Source organism: Nicotiana tabacum, chromosome 17 (genome assembly GCF_000715075.1).
Source record: "Nicotiana tabacum cultivar K326 chromosome 17, ASM71507v2, whole genome shotgun sequence".
Lineage (NCBI taxonomy): Eukaryota > Viridiplantae > Streptophyta > Magnoliopsida > Solanales > Solanaceae > Nicotiana > Nicotiana tabacum.
The window spans coordinates 108,371,168-108,397,379 of NC_134096.1; the positions used below are offsets into that span (position 1 = coordinate 108,371,168).

Sequence of the window (26,212 nt, forward strand, 5' to 3'; positions counted from 1 at the left end):
GCATAATCAACTTGTATTGACAGCGATAGAACTTCAAAGCCAGTCCACTCAACACATAGGCTACACCAACCCTTGCACCATGCCCAAAATAATTTTGTGAACCAAGCAATTTAAGGGGGGAATTCAAAGGAACAACATTATACTGCTCCTTTTTATCATTCCTGTCAAACATTGTGCAGTTCACTAGTAAGTGACAATGCAAATAAACAGAATTTCTTAGGGTTTACGCTGCATTTCCTTCCAGTTAAGTTCCTTTTCTTCAGTATTAAAAATAAATGAATACTATTACTCATCATATTAAGAAGCAAATTTCCTTCTAAGAAAGTGCATCTCCATTGTCATGCATCATCTAAATTGTAAGCGTAGCAAATGTTAAGACATGAACGAACAGAGAAGCATAGTGAGTCATCACATATACATTCAATCTTTGAACATAGAATAACCTGGTCAGAATCAAAATTACATACCGACACAGCTTTCGCTCTCATTCTTGATAATGAAAGCTAGTCTAAAGGAAAGATAAAACAATAGGTGCAGTCGACCAAACTCCTAGACTAGCAGTGTATTCCCATCTAACCTTTACGCACCAACATATCTTTGTGAAAATGCCCACCAATACGAGGCTATGAATGATATATTGGCAATTCCTAATGGCAATTCGACTCCAAAATCAGATAACAACCTGCAAGAAAGAATAGAAGAATAGCAACATAATGAACTTATTTGCCTCAACTAAATAAACATACTTCTGACAGAAAATATAAGTTCAGTACTTTCAGCACCTGAGAAGGGATTATAAGCCCAAATGGGATAAAACTGTGAGTTCTCTGTTATCTCTAGTGGGTGTCAAGAATTAAGGCACTTAAAACGCACCATTATAATTTTAGGAGGAAGATTCAGGAGCTGCTTCTTGTCTTGTTCGTTCAGGAGGAGGACCATCTCTCCTTCTTACATATGCTTTACTCTTGCTTCTAGTCCTGTTATTCTGCTTGGGCTGGTAAGTAGGATACTGGCAAGGAATTATCTCTCCATTGATGTACTTATCTCCTGAAAGATGAAAACATATACAACATATCTCAATGTAGATCACCAGTGAAATTGAACATGAAGGAAGAAAACCTCTTAAGAAATTAACCTCCATAGTCCTTGTTCTTCACATCTATGTAAGAATCAGGCAGGACCCACAGAACTCCAGGTAGACCTACAAAATGAATATTCAAATAGACATAAAGTCAATGCCAGAACACTGGAATTTCAGCATCTCATATGGTGAAATAAGAAAGGTCTGCTCTCACCCTTAAACTTTTCTGATGTTTCTTCAGACACGGTGCACTGAAATCCAGTGTAAGTGGTAGTACTAAAGGCATACATGTTCTTCTTTGCCTCCTCCATACTGATAACAATTTTTTTTATTAATAAGCAAAAAAAGGCAAAAACGCACTGCTGGTTGATAAGAAAATAATATATTCTGTTACACCAAAATAGTCACAAATCCCTAACTAAATTTCATCAGTAACAACTTTGACAATATCCACAAGTCTGACACACTCTTAGACAACAAAACTATTGTAGGGGTAATCCAAACTTTCATATACCAAGTAAAGTTGATTTATTTATTAGCATAAGATTAATATCATACCTCATAATCAAGTTGTCATACTCCTACCAAAAGGAAAAAAAGAGCAGGCTTCAAGTGCTTAGCATGGGCTATGTTTGCCAGTCCACAATTTGGACAATCTAGGCTTAAAGATATCATCTTTTGTCCCAGTTTACAAGTAAATAATAGTAGTAGGTTATTTTCTTTAACCGACTGGAATAGGAATACACTCCCCAGGGAAAAATTACTAGAAACATTCAGAATCATATCATATCATATCTCTTCAGTAACTAATTGCCAGGCTAAAAAGTTTCACTGCCATACTCCAAAAACTGATGCTAGTATTCAACAAATTTAGCCAAAAGGCCATTGACCCATTCAAACAAATTATTCAAAACTCAATAAAGCCAATAAAAATTAGAGATATCATCTGAATAGTAGAAGCTTTTAAAATTACTTACCTGCCAAGAACAGTGGCAAGGGTGTTGAGATAAGTGTCAATCATCTGTTCTCTAGTAGGAGCAGGGTCCTTAGGGAACTCCATGACAATAAGCCAATGGTTATAGTCACAGCCAGGTAACATAATAGTCTCCCTTTCCTCGCTGCTACTGCTCCTCTTAGAAGAGTATTCCCCATCAGAAATGGCTCTTACAACTGGGAGTCTTGAACTTTTTCCTAGTGGAATTGAAGAGAGAGAGGTGCTGACAAAAGGGTAGGAGGAAAGTGAGAGGAGAAAAGTTGGGGTTTTAGGGAGGTTTTGGAATTGAGAGTTAGGGTGTAGGGTTTTGGAGAAAGGAGGAATATTGAGAGATGCCATGGGAGTAGAGATAGGGGCACTCTCTGTGTTTGTGTGAAAATGAATGGGATAAGGGGGGGCTTGGATTTCAATACAAAATTTGGAATTGAGAAAAAGATACTCTTCTTGCTGCTTAGATCCCTCTTTGCTCTTCAATATATCTTTTCACTGGAGGCCCTTGTTTTTTTTTATTTTTTACTTTATTCGTGCTTTTTTATGTGTTTGGAGTGCAGTACTGGCCTCCAGAAGTGTGTCCCAAACCTGGTTAAAGTTTAATATTTAAACGGAAAACGGCCAAAAATATTCCTAGGATATTGAAAATGACTCAATTTTGCCTTCCTTACACCTATTGGGTCATAAATATCCTTAACGTTAGTTTTTGGGCTCAAACTTACCCTTATATCTAACAGAAGGGTCAACAATAAAAATGGCTTAGAAATACCCTCCATTAACGTATTGCAACCATAAAAATAATAATGTTCTATTTATACAATTCTAAAGGAGAAGCAAAGAAACATATGAAAAAAAAATTATTTAAAACCTTTAATTATATCATGTAAAATATATATTAAAATATTAATGTATAATATTCATATTTTTATTTATAATCAATGTATATATTTTTTTTTATATTTAACTAGCGAATGTAATTATTTTTAGCCGACAGTCCAAATATATACGAGCGGGTCAGGGTCATTGGATATTTTAAAAGATACAAGTGGGTTTATTTAATACAAATAATACACGTGGCAGATTAAGGAAATGCCACATGGTGAAGTTAAAGTCAAAAAATTGATTAGGTTAGTTCTGTTATATACATGGGTAAGTTTGAGCCCAAAAATAAATGTTAGGGGTATTTCCGGACCAAAAGGTTAATGGAGGGTATTTCTGAGCCATTTTCAATACGTTAGGGGTATTGTTGGCCCTTCTGTTAGATATAGGGGTAAGTTTGAGCCCAAAAACTAATGTTAAAGGTATTTATAGTCCAATATGTGGAAGGGGCGCAAAATTGAGCCATTTTCAATACCTTAGAGGTATTTTTGGCCCTTTTTCGATATTTAAATGATAGTCTTAAAAAGGTTCGTCCAGTATAATTTCTTGTTAAGGATAATACGAAGTTAGATTGCCGTCGTGACCCAGATGGTTCAACCTCGTGTGATATCGAGCCATAACGTATCTTTAGAGTCGCGTATAAATTCAATTGTTATCCGTTTTTTGAATAAACAATTTTATCCTGATTTAAAGAATTTTTGCAAAAAAAAAAAAAAAAAAAAACTTTTGCTCTTCACAATCAACAAAGGAATGAAGCAATTACATTTACTTAGTTATTCATAAGTTTTGTTGGACGGCTACAATTTAGTACTATCCTTATTTGATTTACCCTGCTAAATTGTTCACAAATTTTATTGGATGGACGAATCCTACCTATGTTGTTTAACTAGACGAGCACAACTTGGTATTATATTCATTCTGTTTATTTTGTAAAACTGTTCGCAAGTTTAGCTGGATGAGAAAATCTTATTGTTTTATTTAATTATTCACAAGTTTTATATGTCGCATGTGCTTTTTAATATCTTTATTTTCGGTCGTTGTCTTTATATTTGAAAATATCGTTTAAAAAGGGAACAAAATTTAAATAGTGGCTAAATTAGGACATATTTTGAAATTTTCACCTCAACTAGTAAATAGTACGGACTAGCCAGTTTTCGGACTGGTAATTCAAAAATAGCCAGCATTTGCAAAGTCATTGAAAAATAGCCACTATTTTGCTGCAACACAGACCGGTCCAACATAATATACTGGAGATTGGTACACATGTGTATGAACGTCCAGCATAATATACTAGAGATTGGTACGCTTGTGTATGAACATCTAGCATATTATGTTGGACCGGTATAATATACTGGAACTCCAGTATATTATGCTGGAATATTTTCTGGATTTTGAACAGTGTTTTCGTTCAGATTTATCTTTACATGAAAAGTGGCTAAATTTCGTTTAATTTTGAAAATATGGCTATTTTTCAATTACCACTTGTAAATCTGGCTATTTTTTTAATTTTTTACGAGTTTACATGAGCAGCCCAACTTCTTAGTCAATCAAGCCTTGGACCATCTCCGTTGGGTTTGAGAAATAGGCCTAGCCTATGTAAACCAGGCTTGGACATCGCATATAGCCCGACAGCCGAATGATAAATTGCAAATTTGCCCCTTTTTTTCAGTTTTACTTTTATGTAACTAACTCACTCTTGTTTTTCACACTAATTAATTAATAGAATAAACAAAAATAAATTAAAACTGAAAAAAGGAGATAAACATAGTGCAAAATATAGAATCATTTTATTAACTTCTTCTTTATTTTTTCTCTTTCAATATCATTTTATACTTTTTTATTTAATTAATTACATTAGGGGAGGAAGGAAAGGGAAAGAGAAGGGAATGTTATATGTTACTGATGGGGTTTGAACCCTCCACCTCAACTGTAGAAGCAGGGACCTCACTCGGTAAGCTAACTCTCAACTTCCATTCGTTTGAGTTTTTTTTTTTTTTGGGGGGGGGGGGGAGGGGGGCTAGATGAAGGGGTTTAGATCCTTAATGCAATCTTGATTTAATAAGGAAAATAAGTCTAAGGCTCGTAGATCACAAAAACGTCATGCATTGACAATGCATTAATCGAGAAAATAAGATTAGGTGAAAATCCAGCTGAATCATATCTGTGAACGAGCCTAACATGATTCTTCAACCCTTTATACCTCAATTGACTTGTACCAAGCTATGCTAAGCACACTTTCCAGAGGGATTTATAGACTACTGTTGCTTAGTATTTCTTTAATTGCTTAACCAAATCTTATTTTTAATCAATAGTTCAACAGAAGTTTCTTCTTGGTGTGGTTCACTCAATATGTGGACGAATTATTTGACATTAACAAATATACATAAGTTATATAGATAAATTCTTTTATCTGTTCATGGTCCTTCTTCAATTAAATAATTGATATCTAAATTCATAAATATAAAGTTGTTCAAAATTTAAATAGTATTGGATTCCTATTTATATGTTCAAGAAACCTGCCACCTTAATATATATCTTGTATAAGTTGCCCATCCCAATTTTTTTTTTGTCTTAATAAAGCTCCTTACTTTGTACTTGTATTTTATCAGGAGCAATAATTCATTCAGATTAACTTGGCTTCCTTACATTAATGTCCGTGTGGGTACAATGGGTCACAAAACGTGACATAATGTATAGAATTATGAGTCGTTTATGATCTTTACCAATCTCATTTTTGTCCTTTTGTGGTCACCAGAAACTTTGAGCAAATTCATAAGAGCAGTTTAACTTCCCTTTGGGAGTTGTTTGGCAGGTAGTACTTGGAGGTGATAGCATTGACGTTCCTTTTTTTGGACAGGGGATTTGATCACCTTATTGATTGACTTAAGGCATTTATCGAAAGATTATACATTAATATATTCTGACTAGCTAGCTTAAATGAAAATTTTTAACATAAAATACTTTAGTCGGACCTGAAATTCTTGGGAAGATATTAATTTGTTATATATACTTAGCCCTTTTTAACCTAACTAATATCTATGAACTTGCGTTGCACATTAACAATGACACATGATGGTTTCAACATTTATTTATATGAAAGGACAATAAAATTTAATTAATGAGATAAATTTTATGTATAACAATATAACAATCATCTAAATGCCAAAAAATATTAAATTACATTAACCCAATATGCTCGATTGTTAGCGATCTCGGCCGCCTCTATTTCCTGTACCTGAGCAGCTTCATCATCGACCTGATAGACGGCCACAAATGCATCCGCATTACCCTTTGCTTTTAAATAAAACTGCCAAATTTCGACCACTAATACCGACCTATACCGGTCAGAATTAAATAAAAAGCGACTGATTTCCGATCGCTTTTAATTCATTGGAAGAATAATGATCGCTAAGGCGTTGCGACCGAAGGGGTCAAAATTTTCCAACCGATATCGGTCGGTTAATTCAACCATTGGTTGACCGCTTTGACTGACAAAAATAATTATACCGACCGAAATCAGTTAGAATTATTTCAATTTTTATTTATTTATTTTTCAAAATATCGACCGACTTCGGTCTGAATTAGAAATATGTAATAATTTTAATTTTAACATACCGACCGAAGTCGGTCGGAAATATAAAATAATAAATAAATAAAAACATTATATCCGACCAATGTCAGTCGAAAATTTCAATTTCTGCATATTTCAAATTTATATTTCCGACCGACGTCAATCGGTAAATATGAATTTCTGGGTTTATTGTATGAGAATTCTAACCAAAATCAGTCAGTTTTCTAGGTAAAAAACAGGCAGAATATGCATGCTTTTAAGCTACACCACCTGCCAATTACAATAAATATCCACCCTATAATGGTAGCATTACATTGCTGCCATTCAACCACAATTAACCAACAATAAACACAACAACAACAATAATAATTAACCAACAACAACCACAACAACAACGCCAACTGATGTCGTGAGATAATTCCATACATTTTGACATTATTTACCCTACTTGCTTGTTGTTTGGATGATAATTTGTGCGACGATTGCGCTTAATAAAACTTATTTCATGTGTAGGAATACTTGGACATGAATTGGAGAAACGTAGCATGAAATGGTACCTCAGAACTATAAAATGGAGCAATAAAAGAAGACGTGCAAGGCAATGAAAATTCAATTCTATAGATAGAGCCTTGCACAGTAACAACAGTGCCGTAGACAGTGCAAGGCATTGTCCAGGGCACTGTCATCAGTTCTATAGACAGTGCCTTGCGCCGAAAAGACAGTGCTACAGACAGTGCCTTGCACCGAAACGACAGTGCTACAGGCAGTGCAAGGCGCTAACAATGCCATCCGAAAAAAGTTTAATTCCTCATTAGTCTTTGACACATAAATTTGGCCCTTGCCCTATAAATACACCTTAAAGTTAGTTTTTGAAGGGTAAGACATCATTAGAGAGGGAATCGACCTAAGGAGGCAAGAACACACAAGGAGCAAGGCGAAGAATTCTTCTACGAGTTTTTTACTTTCTTCTTTCTATTTTTATTATTGGTTATATATTCTAGTATTTTAGTTTTGCATACTATTATGAATAGCTAATTTGTTATCTAGGGTTTTGATGGAACTTTTTGTAAGATAAATTCTCGTTATATTTTTATATAATTGAACCATTAGATTTCTCTACTTGTTCAACTATGTGTTTACTGTTGTTGATTGAATGACCATCAATTGACTGTGCCTAGTTAGTGTGTATTGCTTGAGAGAGGATACATATTTAGGTAGTTGTTGAATAACATCACTCCTAACGTATGTGAGAGATCAATACAGAGGGTTTAAAGCCGGGATTAGAGATAACGAAACCTTGGTGCGATCGTAGTGAGTGGTGAATTAGTGACAGCTAGCGTAGTTCGAGAAAATATATCTAGTAAATTGTGGTAGTTGCTCGAGAGAGAATTACGACACCCGAAGTACTCACGATAGGGAGAGAATACTTAGGCAAAATTATAGAAGACTTAGCGGGAAGGATTCCGACAATCAGAGAAATCATAACTCTAGACCTGCTTAATCTTTTCTCCAACCCTTAGTATCCCTAGTTGTTCATTTACTACTTTAATTTGTTAGTTAATTAGTTAGATATAAGAATCTTAATATTTATAACTTCGGAATTGTTCGAGCTTGTCTTTTTAGTGATAGTTAACAATTGAAGCTAAACATTAGTTCTCTGTGGGATTCGACTCCGGATCTTTGACCGAATAATGTTTGTAGCGATCGCTTATCCTTTTAAGGACTAGAGTTGAGCGTGATAATCAACCACAATAATAATTATACAAATGTTCAATAACAAAATAATATCAACATTCAAAACTATTCCCAACTAAATATTCACAAGGTCAAGACTTTGTTTAGCAATACACACCATTCAATGAGTGTTTTTACTGCATTATTTCCATCTTCACTACTAGAAGCTTCATCGTCGACATGGTTCGAAGGATCACGACGAGAAGGATCAGTATCTAGGGAAGGCTCACGAGGCCAGGGAATGGGGAAAGCACCTCTAGCAAAAAGATTGGCCAGCTGACCTTGGAGGAGATTAAATTATTGGTTTCTCTTTTCTAGCTCAACTTGAAGGGTATCAAATTGTTCATCTCTCTTTTGTTTTCTAGCCTTTGTTTATTCAAGCTCTGCTGTTAGCTTTGCGATCTTCTTCTCCATAGACGAGAGAGTCGACCTATCAATTACCTCGCCTTGGGAGGAAGTCCCTATACTTGCAATCCGACCCTGTAGCGCCGAAATGATGTCTTTGGAAGGCCGTATGCTATCCCTTTTTTAGGACCACCGACAACATCCAACCATATCTTTTGCGCTTATTCGTCTGAAATGGGTGGTCGCTCGCCTTGCTCATTCGGTGGCAAGCTCTGAGTGTACTCCTCCACATTAATCTTGTAGCGACCCTTTATTTAGAAGATAGAAAATTATTAACTATATAATATTATAAACATTAATTTCAAGTTATAGTAGTTATGAAACTTACATATGTAGTCTTCATCCGATCCTCGACCCATCTACTTGGATATGTCGGTGCCTTCTTCTTCCGGATGTGAGTCTCCATGAAGCTACCAAAGGAGACTTGAGGTATAGCTTCACGGCGTCCACAGTTCTGAAGTCCCCGTTTACTTTACTTTCATGAGTCATCTGCCTCCCATATTTTTTTTCCTACAAATATAATTAAACATGTTAACTAAATTAAAATATTTAAATATAGTTCTATAAAAATAGAGTTAAATATTTTAAGGAATTAACAGTAGTCTCCTCGCAGTCCCCATGCTCCTTGCGCCCACACAGTGCAATGAGCCACCCTTGTGAGATGCTCTGGCCTTTTTTCCCTATTCACTCTATTTCTCAAACTTCTCAGTGGACCACTGCCTCACCAGATCCTCCCATATGTACGGTAGAACCCATAAAGGCTTCTTGCTCTTCTTCCGAGCAGAATAGAAGGAATCAGATAGTCTCTTACGACATTTGAACTCAAAATCTGCAAGAATGGCACTATTATGCCAGTCCTCCCAGACACACTTAGTCTGCAAATGAAGTGTGTAACGTTAGATGAAAATATTGTTAATATAATTCTTAAATAAATAATAATTATATTAAAACCTTAAATTGGTTACAAATTTGCTACACAAGCTCCGGTGGAAAGTCACTCCAAGTAGCATATGGTGCATCATATAACCGACCAAGAGTTTCAGTGATTATCTTAGTAGTTCGATTATTAGGTATAAACCTGCAATAGAGCAATTACATTAAATAAACAAAACTAACTATTACAATTCAACAAAAACAAAGAAGTAATGAATAAATCTTACCCATTTCCCTCAGGCGTGATGATCATCCTATGATAACGATCATACCGCACTTCCTCTGGATCATCTTCCTCCGATGAATCTGAAGCGTGTGCAAAAGAGGAGGCATCTGGCTCAGTGCTACTATCCCGAAAGCGAAGTCTAGTAATGCTAAGAGATGAACTCCATGTAGAGGGAGACGAGGTCGCTGATGATGATAGTTGCGATCCACACCCCTGCAACGATCTAGACCCCTGCTGCGATCTGGATGGCTTAAATCTAGATGGATGCGATCCAGTTGGCGATGAAGCAAATGGAGCAGACGGCAGGCGTATCACCACATGGCCCTGTGACTGATGACTCGATGGACCCATATAACTATATGCAGGATAATGTGGAGGAAGCGGGGTATAGCCCTGTGGTGGAAAATAGTAAGAATACTGCCGGGAGGGCGAATGGGTGGTAGTCTGATGAGTTGATGGATGTGGTGGAATAGATGTATGCCTAGAAGATTATTGCCGGCTATCAGTAGCAAAGGGATGTAAGTGTGTAGTGGAAGAAAACGAGGGTGTAGCACCATCATCATGATCAATAGGCCTCTTATCCTTCCTAGACCTACCTCAACCCCAACCGATCATCTACATAAATTAAAGAAAATGTTAGAATTAAGAATATAAATTTATATAATTGATATGTCATATGTCTCAACTCCATCATACCACAACTATTTTAGCTCATTAATCAGAGGTTGCAAATATACATCAATTAAACTCTTTGGATTGCGGGGACCAAGAATAACATAATTTAAGAAAATTAATGGACTAGTCATATACATTTCATGTGGAAGATTATATGGCGTAATAAAGACCGGCCAACATGAATATGGTGTTGCAGAAATAGAAAATAGCGTGAAACCATCATCACACAAACCCACCCGAACATTCCTTGGTTCACTACCATAATCTGGATACGTTATATCAAAATGCTTCCAAGCTTCCCCATCTGAAGGATGACACATAACACCCGGCGGTCTTCTATTTTCATAGTGTCATCTCATATGAGGAGCGGAACTCATCGATGCGTACAACCTCTTTAATCTAGGAATAAGAGGTAAGTAATGCATCGACTTCACAACAACCTTCTTCCCACCGGAAACCCACTTAAAATGAGTTTTTTCACAAAATTTACAACTTTCTAAATCTGTATCACCCTTATAATACAACACGCAACCATCTTCACAACAATCGATTCTCATAGACGAGATTCCTAACTTAGAAACCAATCTTTTAGCCTTATAGAAATCTTCATGTATGTTGAAAGTTGGGTCAACTAATTCACTCATAAGGCCAATGAACGAATCCATTCCCGCTTGAGAAATATTGGTATATGATTTGATATTTAATAATATAAATGCAATAGATAACTGAGAGTGTATACTCCCTTCACTTAGTAGACGACTAGAGGCCTCTAACTGTTCATAAAAATATTTTTGCCTCTTCATTAGGTGCTTGTTCAATACTTTCATAGGGTTCAAACTCGAAGTGCATCCCAAAAGCATCCGCAATGATTTCATGGTATATAGGATGTTGAACGTTATTCCTCACCGACCTACTACTTTCACCAACCACTATGTTATGAAATACACCATCACTACCATCAACCTCTCCATGACTAGTCCACAAAAAATAATTATCCATAAACTATTTTTTATAAAGATGAGTTTTAACATCATCTAATCCAAAAAAATGCAAACATTTGCAATTCACACAAGGACATCTAATCATCCCTCTGATTTGAAACGGTTCAAGTTACATTGCATGCCTAATAAATTTCTTAACCCCTTCTATAAATTCCTCCCTAAAAAATCGACGATTAGGATAATTCCTATTATACATCCAACTACGATATTCCGTCTACATAAAGAACAAATAAATTACATTTATATTAATCAAAATTCAAATTAATTTATAGAATTAAGTTATAAAATAAAATATAGTTACAAAATACAACATAGTCAAACACTACAATATTGAATTAGTTAAGCCATTCAATTAGACTAGCTCACTTACTATTAATTATTATTAATAAACCCTAAATCATAATTTAATGTGCCATAAACGTCAAACTACGATATTCTATCTACATAAAAAACAAATACATTACATGTTGTATTAATCATAATTCAAATTAATTTATAGAATTAAATTACATAATAAACTGTAGTTACAAAATCTCAAAAGTCCCAAATTGTAAACCCTAGTTTATACAATTGAAAGAATTTAAATAACTAAAAGTAACAAATGTAAATAACTAACCTTCAAAGAGAGGAGAGGGGTATGATTTTGGGAGTGACGCGGTAGTGGGTGGCGCGGCAGTGGTGGCGTGGAAGTAGTGGAAGAGGAGCAGTGGTGGCGAAGAAGCAGTGGTGGCGCGGGAGAGACGAAGTGGGGGGGGGGGTTTGATTTTGGATGAGAAGGGAGTGCTGAGGTGATTTGGGTGGGATTTGGGAAGGATTTACGGATATGGAAGAAAGAGTGAGAGAAAGAGTAAAGAGAAAAATGGGGAAGAAACCCGTTCTCTGTGCCCTTAATTAGTTCGGTCAGAAAATTCGGTCGGTATCATTAAGTTCCTTTTGACCGTTTGACTACACATATCCGACCGACATCGGTCGGTAATTGATTTTTAAATTGTTTTTATAATTAATTTAATTATAAAACTGACCGATTATCAATATATATATATATATATATATATATATATATATATATATATATATATATATATATATATATATATATAGAGAGAGGAACCAGATTTAAAACTGTTACTTACCTCAAACCACGTAAAATCCTACTCCGCAATGTCTTTATCCCTCGAATCAATCTCCAAACGCTCCGAATCTAGTCACAAGCAGTACAATATAATTAATATAGGATAAAAGAATCAATTCCACAAGAAAAATATGAAATTATAAGCCAAAATACGAAATAGGCTCAAAGCCGGTCCCCGGGTCCACGTCTCGAAATCCAATAAAAGTAAGAAAACCTAAAAGCCCATTCACTCACGAGTCTAACCATACTAAATTCACCAAAATCCGACATCATTTGGTCCTCCAAATCCTCAAAATCCACTCTCTAATTTTTAAGCCCCCCTCCCCCCCCCCAAATTTCACTTCAAAATCTCGCTAATAAGGTGGGGAAATCAGTGGGGAATCAAGATTTATGATAAAAAAAAATGAGTACAAGAAGCTTACCTGAATAATCCCCTCAAAAATCTTTTCCAAAATCGCCTAAGTACGAGTCTCAAATGGTGAAATAAGACTAAAATCACGAACCCTTGCTTTTAAACCTTTTTGCCCACACTTTTCGCATCTACGACGCCGCACCTGCGGAAAATCCATCGCAAGTGCGGATTCCACTTAAAATCCCAAATTTCTCTCATGCGACTACAAGATCGCATCTGCGCGTATCGCAGGTGCGGGAAACCCATCGCACCTGCGTCTCGATCTCGCTTCTGCGCCCACCTGCCCGCTTCTGCGGCCATCGCATGTGCGGGAAACTCTTCGCACTTGTGACCTCTGCTCAACTCATCTTTGGCCGCTTCTGCGGTTCCTTCCCCGCTTCTGTGGGCTCGCACCTGCGGTGCCCACTCCGCAGGTGCAGTTACACCAGTAGCAGCAACACTTCAGCTACTTCAACAACTCAAAAATCAAGTCCGTTAATCACCCGAAATCAACTCGAGCCCCCCAAGACCTCAACCAAATATGCCAACAAGTTATATAACCCAATACAAATTTAGCCGAATCTTAGAATCACTCAAAACAACATCAAAACACCGATTACACCTGGATTCAAGCCTAAAGAACTTCTAAACTTTCGAATTCCGCAAACGACACCGAAACCTACCAAACCACGTCCGATTGACCTCAAATTTTGCACACAAGTCATATTCAACATTACAGACCTATTCCATCTTCCGGAATCGGAATCTAACCCCGATATCAAAAAATCAACCCCCGGTCAAACTTCCTAAAAATTTGACTTTCGCCATTTCTAGCCTAAATTAGCTGCAAACCTCAACTTAACAGCCCTGACAAGTTCCTAGGCCAAAATCACCCAACAAAGCTAATAGAACCTACGAAACTTTATTCCGGAGTTGTCTTCACACAATTTCGACTACAGTCATATAAGCAGAAATAGATACGGGGAAAACAGTAAATATGGGATCGGGGCTAATACACTCAAAATGACCGGCCGGGTCGTTACATCCTCCCCATCTTAAAACAATCGTTCGTCCTCGAATGATCATAGAGACATACCTGAAGTGGTGAAAAGATGAGGATAACAGCTGCGTATATCATGCTCGGTCTCCCAAGTCGCCTCCTCGACCGGCTGTCCCCTCCACTGAACCTTCACAGAAGCAATATTCTTTGACCTCAGCTTTCGAACCTGCCTATCCAAGATCGCCACCAGCTTCTCTACATAAGATAAATCCTTGTCCAACTGGACTGAGCTTAAATCCAACACGTGAGACGGATCGCCGTGATACTTCTGGAGCATAGAAACATGGAATACTGGGTAAACTCCCGCTAGACTAGGAGGTAAAGCAAGTTCATAAGAAACCTCCCCAACTCGCCGCAACACCTCAAAAGGACCAATGAACCTTGGGCTCAGCTTGCCCTTCTTCCCGAACCTCATAAGGCCTTTCATAGGCGAAACCTGGAGAAAGACTCGCTCTTCAACCATGAATGCAACATCGTGAACCTTCCGATCCAGATAACTCTTCTCTCTGGACTGGGTTGTGCATAGTCTATCCTGAATCACCTTAACCTTCTCCAAAGCATCTTGAACCAAGTCTGTACCCAATAATCTAGCCTCGCCCGGCTCAAACCAACCCACTGGAGACCTACACCGCCTACTATACAGAGCCTCATACAGTGCCATCTGGATGCTCGACTGGTAACTGTTGTTTTAAGCAAACTCCGCTAGAGGCAAGAACTGATCCCACAAACCCCCAAACTCCATCACACACACAGAGCATATCCTCTAATATCTGAATAGTGCGCTCAGACTGTCCGCCCGTCTTAGGGTGAAATGTTGTGCTCAACTCCACTCGAGTCCCCAACTCATGCTGCACGACTCTCTAGAACTGTGATGTAAACTGCGTTCCCCGGTCAGAGATGATAGATACATGTATGCCATGGAGCTTGACAATCTCGCAGATATACACTTGAGCCAACTGCTCAGAAGAATAGGTAGTCATCACAGGAAGGAAATGAGCTGACTTGGTCAGCCTATCCACAATCACCCAAACTGCATTAAACTTCCACTGAGTCCGTGGAAGCCTAACAATGAAATCCATAGTGATCTGCTCCCATTTCCACTCCGGAATCTCTAATTTTGAAGCAACCCACCTGGTCGCTAATGCTCATACTTCACCTGCTGGCAATGTTGGCACCGAGCTACATACTCCACTATGTCCTTCTTCATTCTCCTCCACCAATAATGTTGTCTCAATCCTGATACATCTTCGCGGCACCTGAATGAATAGAATACCGAGAACTGTGAGCCTCCTGGAAAATCATCCCACACAAACCATTTACATTGGGCACACATAGCCTGCCCTGCATCCTCAATGCACCATCATCCCCAATAGTGACCTCCTTTGCATCACCGTGATGGACCGTGTCCTTAAGGACAAGCAGATGAGGGTCATCATACTGACTCTCCCTGATACGATCATAAAGAGAATACTGAGAGACCACACAAGCCAATACTCGACTCGACTCAGAAATATCCAATCTAACAAACTGGTTATCTAAGGCCTAAACATCCAATGCCAATGACCTCTCTGCTGCTGGAAGATATGTTAAGCCCCCCAAACTCTCCTCCCGATGACTCAAGGCATCGACCACCACATTGGCCTTCCCGGGATGATACAAAATAGTGATATCATAGTTCTTAAGAAACTCCAACCACCTCCGTTGATGCCAGTTATGATCCTTTTGTTTGAACAGATGTTGCAAACTGCGATGATCAGTGTAAATCTCACAATGGACCCCGTACAAATAGTTCCACAAAATCTTCAAGGCGTGAACAATAGCTACTTACTCAAGGTCGTGGACATGATAGTTCTTCTCATGGGAATTCTACTGGAATGAAGCATAAGCAATCACTCTACCCTCCTTCATCAGAACACATCCAATGCCGATCCGCGATGTATCACAATACACTGTGTAAGAACCAGAAGCTGATGGTAGAACTGGAGTCGTGGTCAAAGCAGTCTTGAGTTTCTGAAAGCTCTCCTCGCACTCCTCCGACCACCTGAAAGGAGCACCCTTTTGGGTCAATTTAGTTAAAGGCGATGCGATAGATGACAAGCCCTCCACAAAACGGCGGTAATAACCAGCAAAATCAAGAAAACTCCGAATCTCCGTGGCTGAGGACGGTCTGGGCCAACTCTAAACCGCCCTTATCTTCTTCGGGTCTACCTGAGTACCCTCACTGGATACCACGTGTCCCAACCACCGAACTAAGCCAACACTGACACTTGGAGAACTTTGCATAAAGCTTCTCCTCCCTCAACCGCTGTAACACAATCCTCAAATGCTGGGCATGCTCCTCCTGGCTATGAGAGTACACCAGGATATCATCAATGAAAACAATAACAAATGAGTTAAGATAAGGCTGAAACACACTGTTCATCAAATTCATGAACGCTACTGGGGCATTGGTCAGCCCAAAAGACATCTCAAGGAACTCATAATGACCATATCGGGTTCTGAAAGTTGTCTTAAGAATATCTGAGTCCCGAATCTTTAGCTGGTGATACCTTGACCGCAAATCAATCTTGGAGAACACCCTGGCTCCCCGAAGCTGGTCAAACAAATCATCAATACGCGATAATGGATACTTGTTCTTGATTGTGACCTTGTTTAACTGCCTGTAATCAATGCACATTCTCATAGTATCATCATTCTTCTTAACAAATAGAACCAGTGCACCCCAAGGTGACACGCTAGGCCGAATAAACCCCTTATCAAGGATTTCCTTAAGCTTCTCCTTTAATTCCTTCAACTCCGCTGGTGCCATACGATACAGTGGAATAGAAATAGGCTGAGGGCCCGACACCAAATCAATACCAAAATTAATATCCCTATCGGGAGGCTTGCCCGACAGGTCTGCAGGAAACACATCCGGAAAATCTTGTACCACCGGAACAAAATCAATAGCAAGGGTCTCTGCACTAACATCCCTCACAAAGGCCAGATAAGATAGACAACCCTTCTCAACCATCCGCTGAGCCTTCAAGTATGAAATCACTCTACTGGGAACATAGTCTATAGAGCCGCTCCACTCAACCTTCGGCAACCCCGACATCGCCAACGTCATGGTCTTAGCGTGACAATCTAGAACAACATGATATGGAGACAACCAATCCATACCCAAAATCACGTCAAAATCAACCATACTAAGCAACAAGAGATCCACTCTAGTCTCCAGACACCTAATAGTCACCACACATGACCGATATACACAGTCCACAATGATAGTATCGCTCACTAGAGTGGATACACGAACAAATGCAACTAGAGACTCATGGGGCATAACCATATAATGAGCGAAATACGAGGACACATATGAATAAGTGTAATAAGGGTTAAATAATACAGAGGCATCTCTATGGCAAACTGAGAGAATACCTATAATCACAACATCCGAAGCAATGGCATCTGATCTGGCAAGAAGAGCATAGAAACGGGTATGGGCACCCCTGATCTGCCTCCCTCTCTCGGGTGACCCCTAGCTGACTGGGCTCCACCCTGAGCTGGCTGAGCGAGTGGTGAAGATATTGGTGTGGATGTCATAGACTGTCTCCTCTACTGAGCCGGACCTGCCATAAGGCGGGGACAATATCGCCTAATGTAGCCAAACACTACACACTCATTAGCAACTCCCCGGTGTTGGTGCTGGGGACTGAAGGGAACCCCGAGCACCGGGATAACTAGTAGAAGTACCTGGAATAGACAAGCCCTGGCCCGATAGAGCACGAGACGTACTCTGAGCTGGGAGAGTATTGAGAGATGAACGGCTTTGCTGAAAACTATATGAACCATGGCCAGATAATGCACAACGGTGAACTGGGCGAGCCGTATGAGCATGTTTGAAAGGACGACCCCTACCATGGTGGAACTGCCCCTAAAAGTAACACCGCTAAATCCACCCTGTCCACGAGGCCTCTTGGCCTCGCTCTCAACCCGCTCCTGACTGCGAACCATCTCAATCTGACAAGCAATGTCGACAACCTCATCAAAAGTAGCACCAGACACTCTCTCCCTAGTCATAAGCAATCGCAGCTAAAAAGTGAGGCCATCTATGAACCTCCTGACCCTCTCCCTATCTGTGGGAACCAACCAGATAGCATGATGGGACAACTCTGAAAATCTTATCTCATACTACGTCACAGACATATCACCTTGACGAAGCTGCTCGAACTGCCTGCGTAGATCCTCTTTGCGGGACTAAGGCACGAACTTTTCCAGGAATAGACCGGAGAACTGGTATCAGGTAAGAGGTGCTGCGCCGACCGGCCTACACCTCTGTTAAGCCTCCTACCAACTAAAGGCAACCCCAGAGAACTGAAAAGTAATAATCGAGACCCCACTGGTCTCTAGAATTACATGTTGTACGGAGTATCCTCTAACACCTGTCCAAGAAGCCCTATGCATCCCCTCCCTCGGTACCACTGAAAGATGGAGGGTGGAGTCTCCCAAACCTCTCCAATCGATTTTGCTCATCCTCTGGCATGATAGGAACCACATAGCCCTGAGCAGCTGCAACCAGTTGGGCTGGTGGTGCCCCCGGTGTCTGGAATCCCTGTACCACCTGAATAACAGAGTCTCCCACCGGTGAGTCTAAGCACCTACCCCATCCTGAGAAGTAGCTGTTAAGGCCGGAACAGAGACCGCCTGAGCAAGAATGGTACATGCGGTCATAATCTGAGCTAAGGCCTCTAGAAAGCCTGGAATCACCATGGGCACACGTGGTGCCTGAGCTGGTCCCACAAGCTCGTCCACAACTGGAGCCTGCTCCTGAACTGGGGCAACTGGTGGATCTGCAGGTGCTGCCCTACGTGCGGTGCGAGCTGCACCTTTGCCCCAACCGCGGCCTCTACCGCGACCTCGGCCTCTACCGCGACCTCGGCCTCTCGCGGCCATAGCACGTGGTATTGGTGGCTGTCCATCCTGCCCCGTAGTAAGATTCCTCACCATCTGTGAAAGAATGAAACAACACATGTTTAGTCACCAGAATCAACAGATTCACATGACAAAAATTTAAGAATGTGAAGTTTTTTTCCTAAGGGTTCGGCAGCCTCTTGAAGATACGTACATACGTCTCCGTATCGATCCATAAGACTCTACTAAACCTGCTCATGACTCGTAAGACCTATGTATCCTAGTCTATGATACCAACTTGTCACGACCCAAAACTCTAGCCTGTCGTGATGGCGCCTATCGATGGTACTAGGCAAGCCGACCTTTCAAATACTTCAATATTTCATAAAAAGAATAATTCAAATCTTTTTCATACCAGAAATTTTTACAAAAATCGGAGTTGAATTCAAAATAAAATGCGAAAAGATAGCCCCAAACATCGGGGTGTCACTAAGTCATGAGCATCTAAATATCTAGTCTAATAAAAACAGTTTCTAAGTATTAATACAGTAAAGAAAGAAAACATATAAGGAGAGACAAGGTCCGCGGACGCCAACAACTACATCGTAGTCTCCAGTACTCGATCGCGCACGAACTCAACGACCTCCGTGATCAAACACACCTGGATCTGCACATGAAGTACAGGGTGTAGCATGAGTACAATCTATTCAGCAAGTAACAGAAATAAATAAGGGACTGGGAAGGTAGTGATGAACTATACAAATACATTTCATTTTCAATAATTCTAGCAAAGAATAGACGTGCTTTCAAATCCGGTAGTTTAAATCAAATCAATTTTATACAGTTAAAGTTTAGGTAATCCAGATATAAAATATTTCAGGAATTTCACAGCAATGACAGATAGAAACTAAGTGCATCAACCAATGAAAAAGAAAGTACAGCCTCTCGGGGCAACAATCACTCAACTTGTCACTACACCTCAAATCACTCGCATCTCTGCCCTCAGTACTCACACTCAATAGGCACTTGTGCTTACTGGGGGTGTACAGACTCCGGAGGGGATCCTTTCAGCCCAAGCGCTATATCGCTGCGGCGTGCAGACCGGCCCGATCATATAAGTAGTAAAACTATGACTGAGTACAAGACAGCAAATACCGACTAATTCAACAAGAACCTAACCGCTGAGGGTCCCAACAATGATATCATATGGCATGAGTATGGTTTCGAACATGAATGACTGTCAAATTTCTAGAAGACAGAGAGACCAAGTAATTAACAATAGGCTATTCGACTTTACAGTCTCACGGGATGGACCAAGTCATAATCCCCCACGGTGCACACCCATACGCCCGTCATCTAGCATGTACCTCACCTCCAAAATAGTCACATCATACCAAAATCCGGGTTTTCATACCCTCAAGACTGGATTTAAAACTGTTACTTACCTCAAACCGCTCAAAATCCTACTCTGCAATGTCTTTGCCCCTCGAATCAATCTCCAAACACTCCGAATCTAGCCACAAGCAGTACGATATAATTAATATAGGCTAAAAGAATCAATTCCACAAGAAAAATATGAAATTATAAGCCAAAATTTGATATAGGCTCAAACCTGGCCCCCGGTCCCACGTCTAGAAATCTAATAAAAGTCACAAAACCCAAATGCCCATTCACTCACGAGTCTAACCATACTAAATTCATCGAAATCCGATATCATTTGGTCCTCCAAATCTCCAAAATCCACTCTCCAACTCAAGCCCTAAACCCCCAAATTTCACTTCAAAATCTCGCTAATTAGGTGGGGACATAAATGGGGAATCAAGATTTATGATAAAAAATGAGTACAAGAAGCTTAACTCAATACTACCTTCGAAAATGTTCTCCAAAATCGCCTAAGTCTGAGTCTCAAATGGTGAAATAAGACTAAAATCGCGAACCCTTGCTTTTAAATCTTCTGCCCAGACTTTTCGCATCTGCGGACCCACTATCACATCTGCGACGCCGTACCTGCGAAAAATCCATCGCAGGTGAGGATTCCACTTAAAATCCCAGATTCCGCTCCTGCGGCTACAAGACCACATCTGCGCTTATCCCAGGTGCGGGAAACCCATCACATTTGCGTCTCGATCTCACTCCTGCGCCCACCTGCCCGTTTCTGCGGCCATCACATGCGCGGGAATATCTTCGCGCCTGCAACCTCTGCTCAACTTATCTTTGGCCGCTTCTGCGGTTCCTTCGCCGCTTCTGCGGGCTCGCACTTGTGGTGCCTACTCCGCAGGTGCGGTTATACCAGTAGCACCACCACTTCAGCTGCTTTATCAACTCAAAAATCAAGTCCGTTAACCACTCAAAATCAACCCGAGCCCCTTGAGTCCTCAACCAAACATGCCAACAAGTCATATAACCCAATACAAACTTAGTCGAACCTTCAAATCACTCAAAACAACATCAAAATACCGATTACACCTGGATTCAAGCCTAAAGAATTTCTAAACTTCTGAATTCCGCAAATGACACCGAAACCTACTAAACCACGTCTAATTGACCTCAAATTTTGCACACAAGTCATATTCAACATTAAAGACCTATTCCAACTTCTAGAATCGAAATACGCCCCCGATATCAAAAAGTCAACTCCTCAGTCAAACTTCCCAAAAATTCGACTTTCGCTATTTCAAGGCTAAATTAGCTACAGACCTCAAATTCACAGTCCGGACAAAAAATCACACAACGGAGCTAACAAAACCGACGTAACTCTATTTCAGAGTCGTCTTCACACAATTATGACTACGGTCAAAATTCTGAGACTTAAGCTTCCCTTTTTAGGGACTAAGTGTCCCAAAAAACTCCGAAACCAAAAACAAGACCTCCCAACAAGTCACATAAGCATAAACAAATACGGGAAAAACGGTAAATAGGGAATCAGTGCTAATACACTCAAAACGACTGACCAAGTCATTACAACACCATAGTCGGTACCTAGTAAGTATCAAGACTGACCTCGGTGGAGTATTGAAGAGGAACAGTCAAGACACCCACTAGTCTAATAACCTGTGCAATATAGCACACAAAAATAATAGAAAACAAATAGCAATGATAGCAACAATAATCAACTAGTGATATAAACAACATGACAACAAGAATACCATAAATATTTCTCAACAAATAATGAATACAAGTATAACCATTTAATCAAGTCCTTCAATTATAAATCTTTCACCTAAAAGTTTTTCAAATAATAATCTTTAGAATATAATCCTTACCAATAAATATATTTCGAATATACTTCCTTCAAATAAATATATTTCAAATATAATTCTTTCAAATAAATATCTTTCGAATATAATTTTTTGAAATAATATTTTGAATATAATTCTTTCAAATAAAAGTCACCTTGTGACACCTCATTTCAAAATCACAAAAATACGAGTCTCAGCCCACTTTCATATTTCCACGGCACCTCGTACCCATATTTCTATCACAACTGCACGGACAACTCACGTACCTATAATATCAATGTATATAAGATCCACATGATCAATTTATTTCTACTAAAGTGAGTTTATAATTTTTAAATCAAGTAAGAAATCAACAAAGAAATTAATTTATTTTAGAAATTATTTGGGTGAAGAAAATAGCATTGCACTTAAATTAAAGCATCAGATAAACTACTGATTTGGATGTAAAACTATTTAATTTAAAATATAATAATAATTTCTTTTATTTAAAATAACTCAATCATCAAAAATCAGTAAGAAAAAACAGAAATATACTTCTTCAGAGTCTCGTGCTAAAAAGCCAAAGCCAACACAATACAATTAGGAGCACAAAACACATAATAATAAAGTCAACTAGTACATCACGGAAGAAGACAAGAATTTACATATTAAATGAAACAAAATCCCCAAAGACAAGAACATAAATAAAGAAATATCAACAGGGCACTCCCGAGGTACCGCCTCGTAGTCCCAAATCATAAATAAATTCACAATATCTCATTTCCTTATATCACCGCGAGAGCCTTCACATTTAATTTTAAAGAAATCATTTTTTTCGAAATAGCATCCCGCGTTTTAGCCGCCCTTATCCCACCGTATGACTTCTTGTAGTTCCTCTACTAGCCACGCATTTCAAGCCACCCTTATCTCATCACATTCGTTTCAATACCCTAACATTATATCACCGCATGTGTATCAATATCACAATATTTCACAAATCGCACCTCAAGTGCCCAAATATCACAACATAATACAACTTGCACCTCAAGTGCTCACATATCACAACATATTACAAATTGCACATCAAGTGCTCAAATATTACAACATATCACGAATTGCACATCAAGTGCTAAAATCTTTCAACATATCGCAAATTGCACATCAAGTGCTCAAATATTACAACATATCACAAATTGCACATCAAGGGCTCAAATATTACAACTTGCCAAAGAAATTATCAATACATTATTTTTCCACAATAAGGAGCCCACGACTCGATCATAGTGTGCACAACATCTTAACAAAATGTTCGGGAGTGAACAACTCAACCGAATAATATTTTACAATTTGGCACTTTGCCTCAATATGATTCATGGCCTTTATAATTCAATACCAAATTTTCAACAACGTGAACTGAAAAGTAATTCATCAAGGAACAACACCTCTTTTAAATCACAAGTTCAAGAAATAAATAGATTTATTTATCTTATTAACTAAATTTTCCATTTAAACTATCTGTAGGTAAAATCAATAATGAAAGTGTTTTCCATAAAAATGGCAACTCAAACAAACACAGAGTTCACATAAAAGTCAAGTGGCAATCACACCAAATTATCATATAAAAACAACCTCGGCAAACAAGGAATGAGGCATGACAAATAAGGAATTTAATAAGTTACAACAATTTTCCAATTTTATACTTAAGGGCGTTTACGAATTTCAACCGATAAAATTTGCACATATAAACCAAGTACGTACTCGTCACCTCGCGTACATGGTTTTCAATTACACAATTTTCATATAAGACTCAATGCTTAAGAGGTAATTCCCCCACTCAAGGTTAGGCAAGATACTTACCTCGCTTCGCAACCAAATTCAAGATTCCAATAAACCTTTTCCTCGCGCATTCGTGTCCAAACGCTTCAAATCTAGTCACAAACAATTCAATATACTCAATACGAATCATAGAAATTAATTCCATATGAAATTAATAATATTCCGTATTAAAATCCAAAATTTATTTTAAAAATTAATAGTGGGACCCATATTTTGAATCCAGAAAAAGCTCACGAAATCCGAACACCCGTTCCGATACGAGTTCAACCATACAAAAATTATCGAATTCCGACATCAGATTACCCTTCAAATCTTCAATTAAAATCTTTAAAGATTTCTACCATTTTTCAACCCAATCTTTACCCATTTGAACTTTTCCACAACCTTATTGGTACAAGCATGTATAATTAATACTCTCACATCCAAGAATCATCTTATCAATTACCCATTTCTAGTTAGATTTTGAAATTGAAGGATTAAGGAAAGAAATTTTTACCTCTTTTGTCATGATCCGAAATTCTCACCTTCGGGACCGTGATGGCGCCTAACATTTCACTTGCTAGGCAAGCCAACGTTAGAATAATATTAGTCATTTTAAAACTATTTTAAATTAATTAATAACAAAGAAACAAATGCGAAAATAAAGTCTGAAATCAAGTGAATAATCCATAATAATAGCGATGTTTAAATACCATCCTAGAACTGGTGTCACAAGCTACTAGAATAATACAAATAAAGGTCTAAATAAAAATAAAGTTGTATGAAAGAAATACACAGCTATGATAAAGTGAAAGGGGACTTCAGAACTGCGAACGCCATGCAGCTATACCTCAAGTCTCCTGCGAATAGTTGAATCCGAGCAAATCTACTATACGTCGTTGGGACCAACTTCGGTATCTACACAAGAAGTGCAAAGTGTAGTATGAGTAAAACCGACCCCATGTACCCAGTAAGTGGCGAGCCTAACCCCGACGAACTAGTGACGAGGCTAAGGCAGGTCACATACATTAACATGTACGCAATAACAATAATAACAACAATAATAAAAATAAAATAGGTATCTCTTTTCAACAGTTGAAGCCAACTCGGAAGTCATAACCAATTATTATTTCAATCAGTTTTTATTGCGGCGTGCAACCCGATCCCACAATATATTCATATTCAATTCTGTTGCGGCGTGCAACCCGATCCCAATATATCTTTTCAATCAATTCTGTTGCGGCGTGCAACCCGCTCCTCCAATATATTGATTAATTTCAATCAATTCTGTTGCGGTGTGCAACTCGCTCCTCCAATATATTCACTTTCATTTCCGTTGCGGCATGCAACCCGCTCCTCCAATAATATAATTTACCAATTCTTATAAAAGAAATTACTCCAATAAATGCAACAATTAATATGAAATTATAAGATAACAAGCATACAATAATTATGATTTATTAGAAATAAGTGATGACAAGTAGCAATTAATTATGGAAATTAAGGATGTAATAGGCATTTTAATAATTAGTATGCTAAACGTCATGTGGCAATTAAATCACATAAATCAAATAAGCATGCAACAATTATAGCATGGATTCAAGGCATGATATTGAGCAAAGAACACGGGAGAAATAATTAATATAATAATTAATTCATGATTTACAACGATTTATGATTTTTCAAATAATTATGCAAACAATTAATTTGACGACGTATAGACACTCGTCACCTCGCCTATACATCGTTCACATGCATTTCACATAACAAATAATTTAAGAGTTCTATTCCCTCAAGTCAAGGTTAACCACGACACTTACCTCGCTTTGCAAGCAAATTTCAAGATTCCAATATACCTTTGCCTCGCGAATTCGTGTCCGAAAGCTTCAAATCTAATCACAAATAATTCAACATACTCAACACGAATCGTAGGAACTAATTCCATATGAAATTATAAATTTTTCGGATTAAAATTTGAAATTTATTTTAAAAAATAACAGTGGGACCCACGTCTCGAATCCCAAAAAAACTCACAAAATCCGAACACCCGTTCCGATACGAGTTCAACCATATAAAACTTATCGAATTCCGATATCGGATTGCCTTTCAACTCCACAATTAAAGTCTTTAAAGATTTCTACCATTTTCAATCTAATCTTTACCCATTTGAACCCAACAATCTTCCCACAACCTTACTGGTATAAGAATGTATA

General features: G+C 38.5%; 1 protein-coding gene across 1 annotated transcript; it reads right to left on the reverse strand.

Annotated features, from left to right (window-relative positions):
• Positions 1 to 386: 386 nt before the first annotated feature.
• Positions 387 to 2,547, reverse strand: LOC107774603 (DAG protein, chloroplastic). The gene is made up of 5 exons (XM_016594191.2): positions 2,059 to 2,547; positions 1,296 to 1,393; positions 1,136 to 1,201; positions 874 to 1,047; positions 387 to 682 (listed from the first exon to the last, which is right to left on the reverse strand). The coding sequence occupies exons 1-4, from the start codon at positions 2,412 to 2,414 to the stop codon at positions 884 to 886; spliced, it is 684 nt and encodes a 227-aa protein (XP_016449677.2). The 5' UTR covers positions 2,415 to 2,547; the 3' UTR covers positions 387 to 682; positions 874 to 883.
• Between the last annotated feature and the right edge of the window lie 23,665 nt (positions 2,548 to 26,212).

Coding starts and splice junctions, on each gene's coding strand:
- LOC107774603 (XM_016594191.2), bottom strand. CDS start 2,414: ATGGCATCTCTCAATATTCCTCCTTTCTCCAAAACCCTACACCCTAAC. Junction 1,394..2,058: donor CTTGCCACTGTTCTTGGCAG/GTAAGTAATTTT, acceptor AATTGTTATCAG/TATGGAGGAGGCAAAGAAGA. Junction 1,202..1,295: donor AACATCAGAAAAGTTTAAGG/GTGAGAGCAGAC, acceptor TTCATTTTGTAG/GTCTACCTGGAGTTCTGTGG.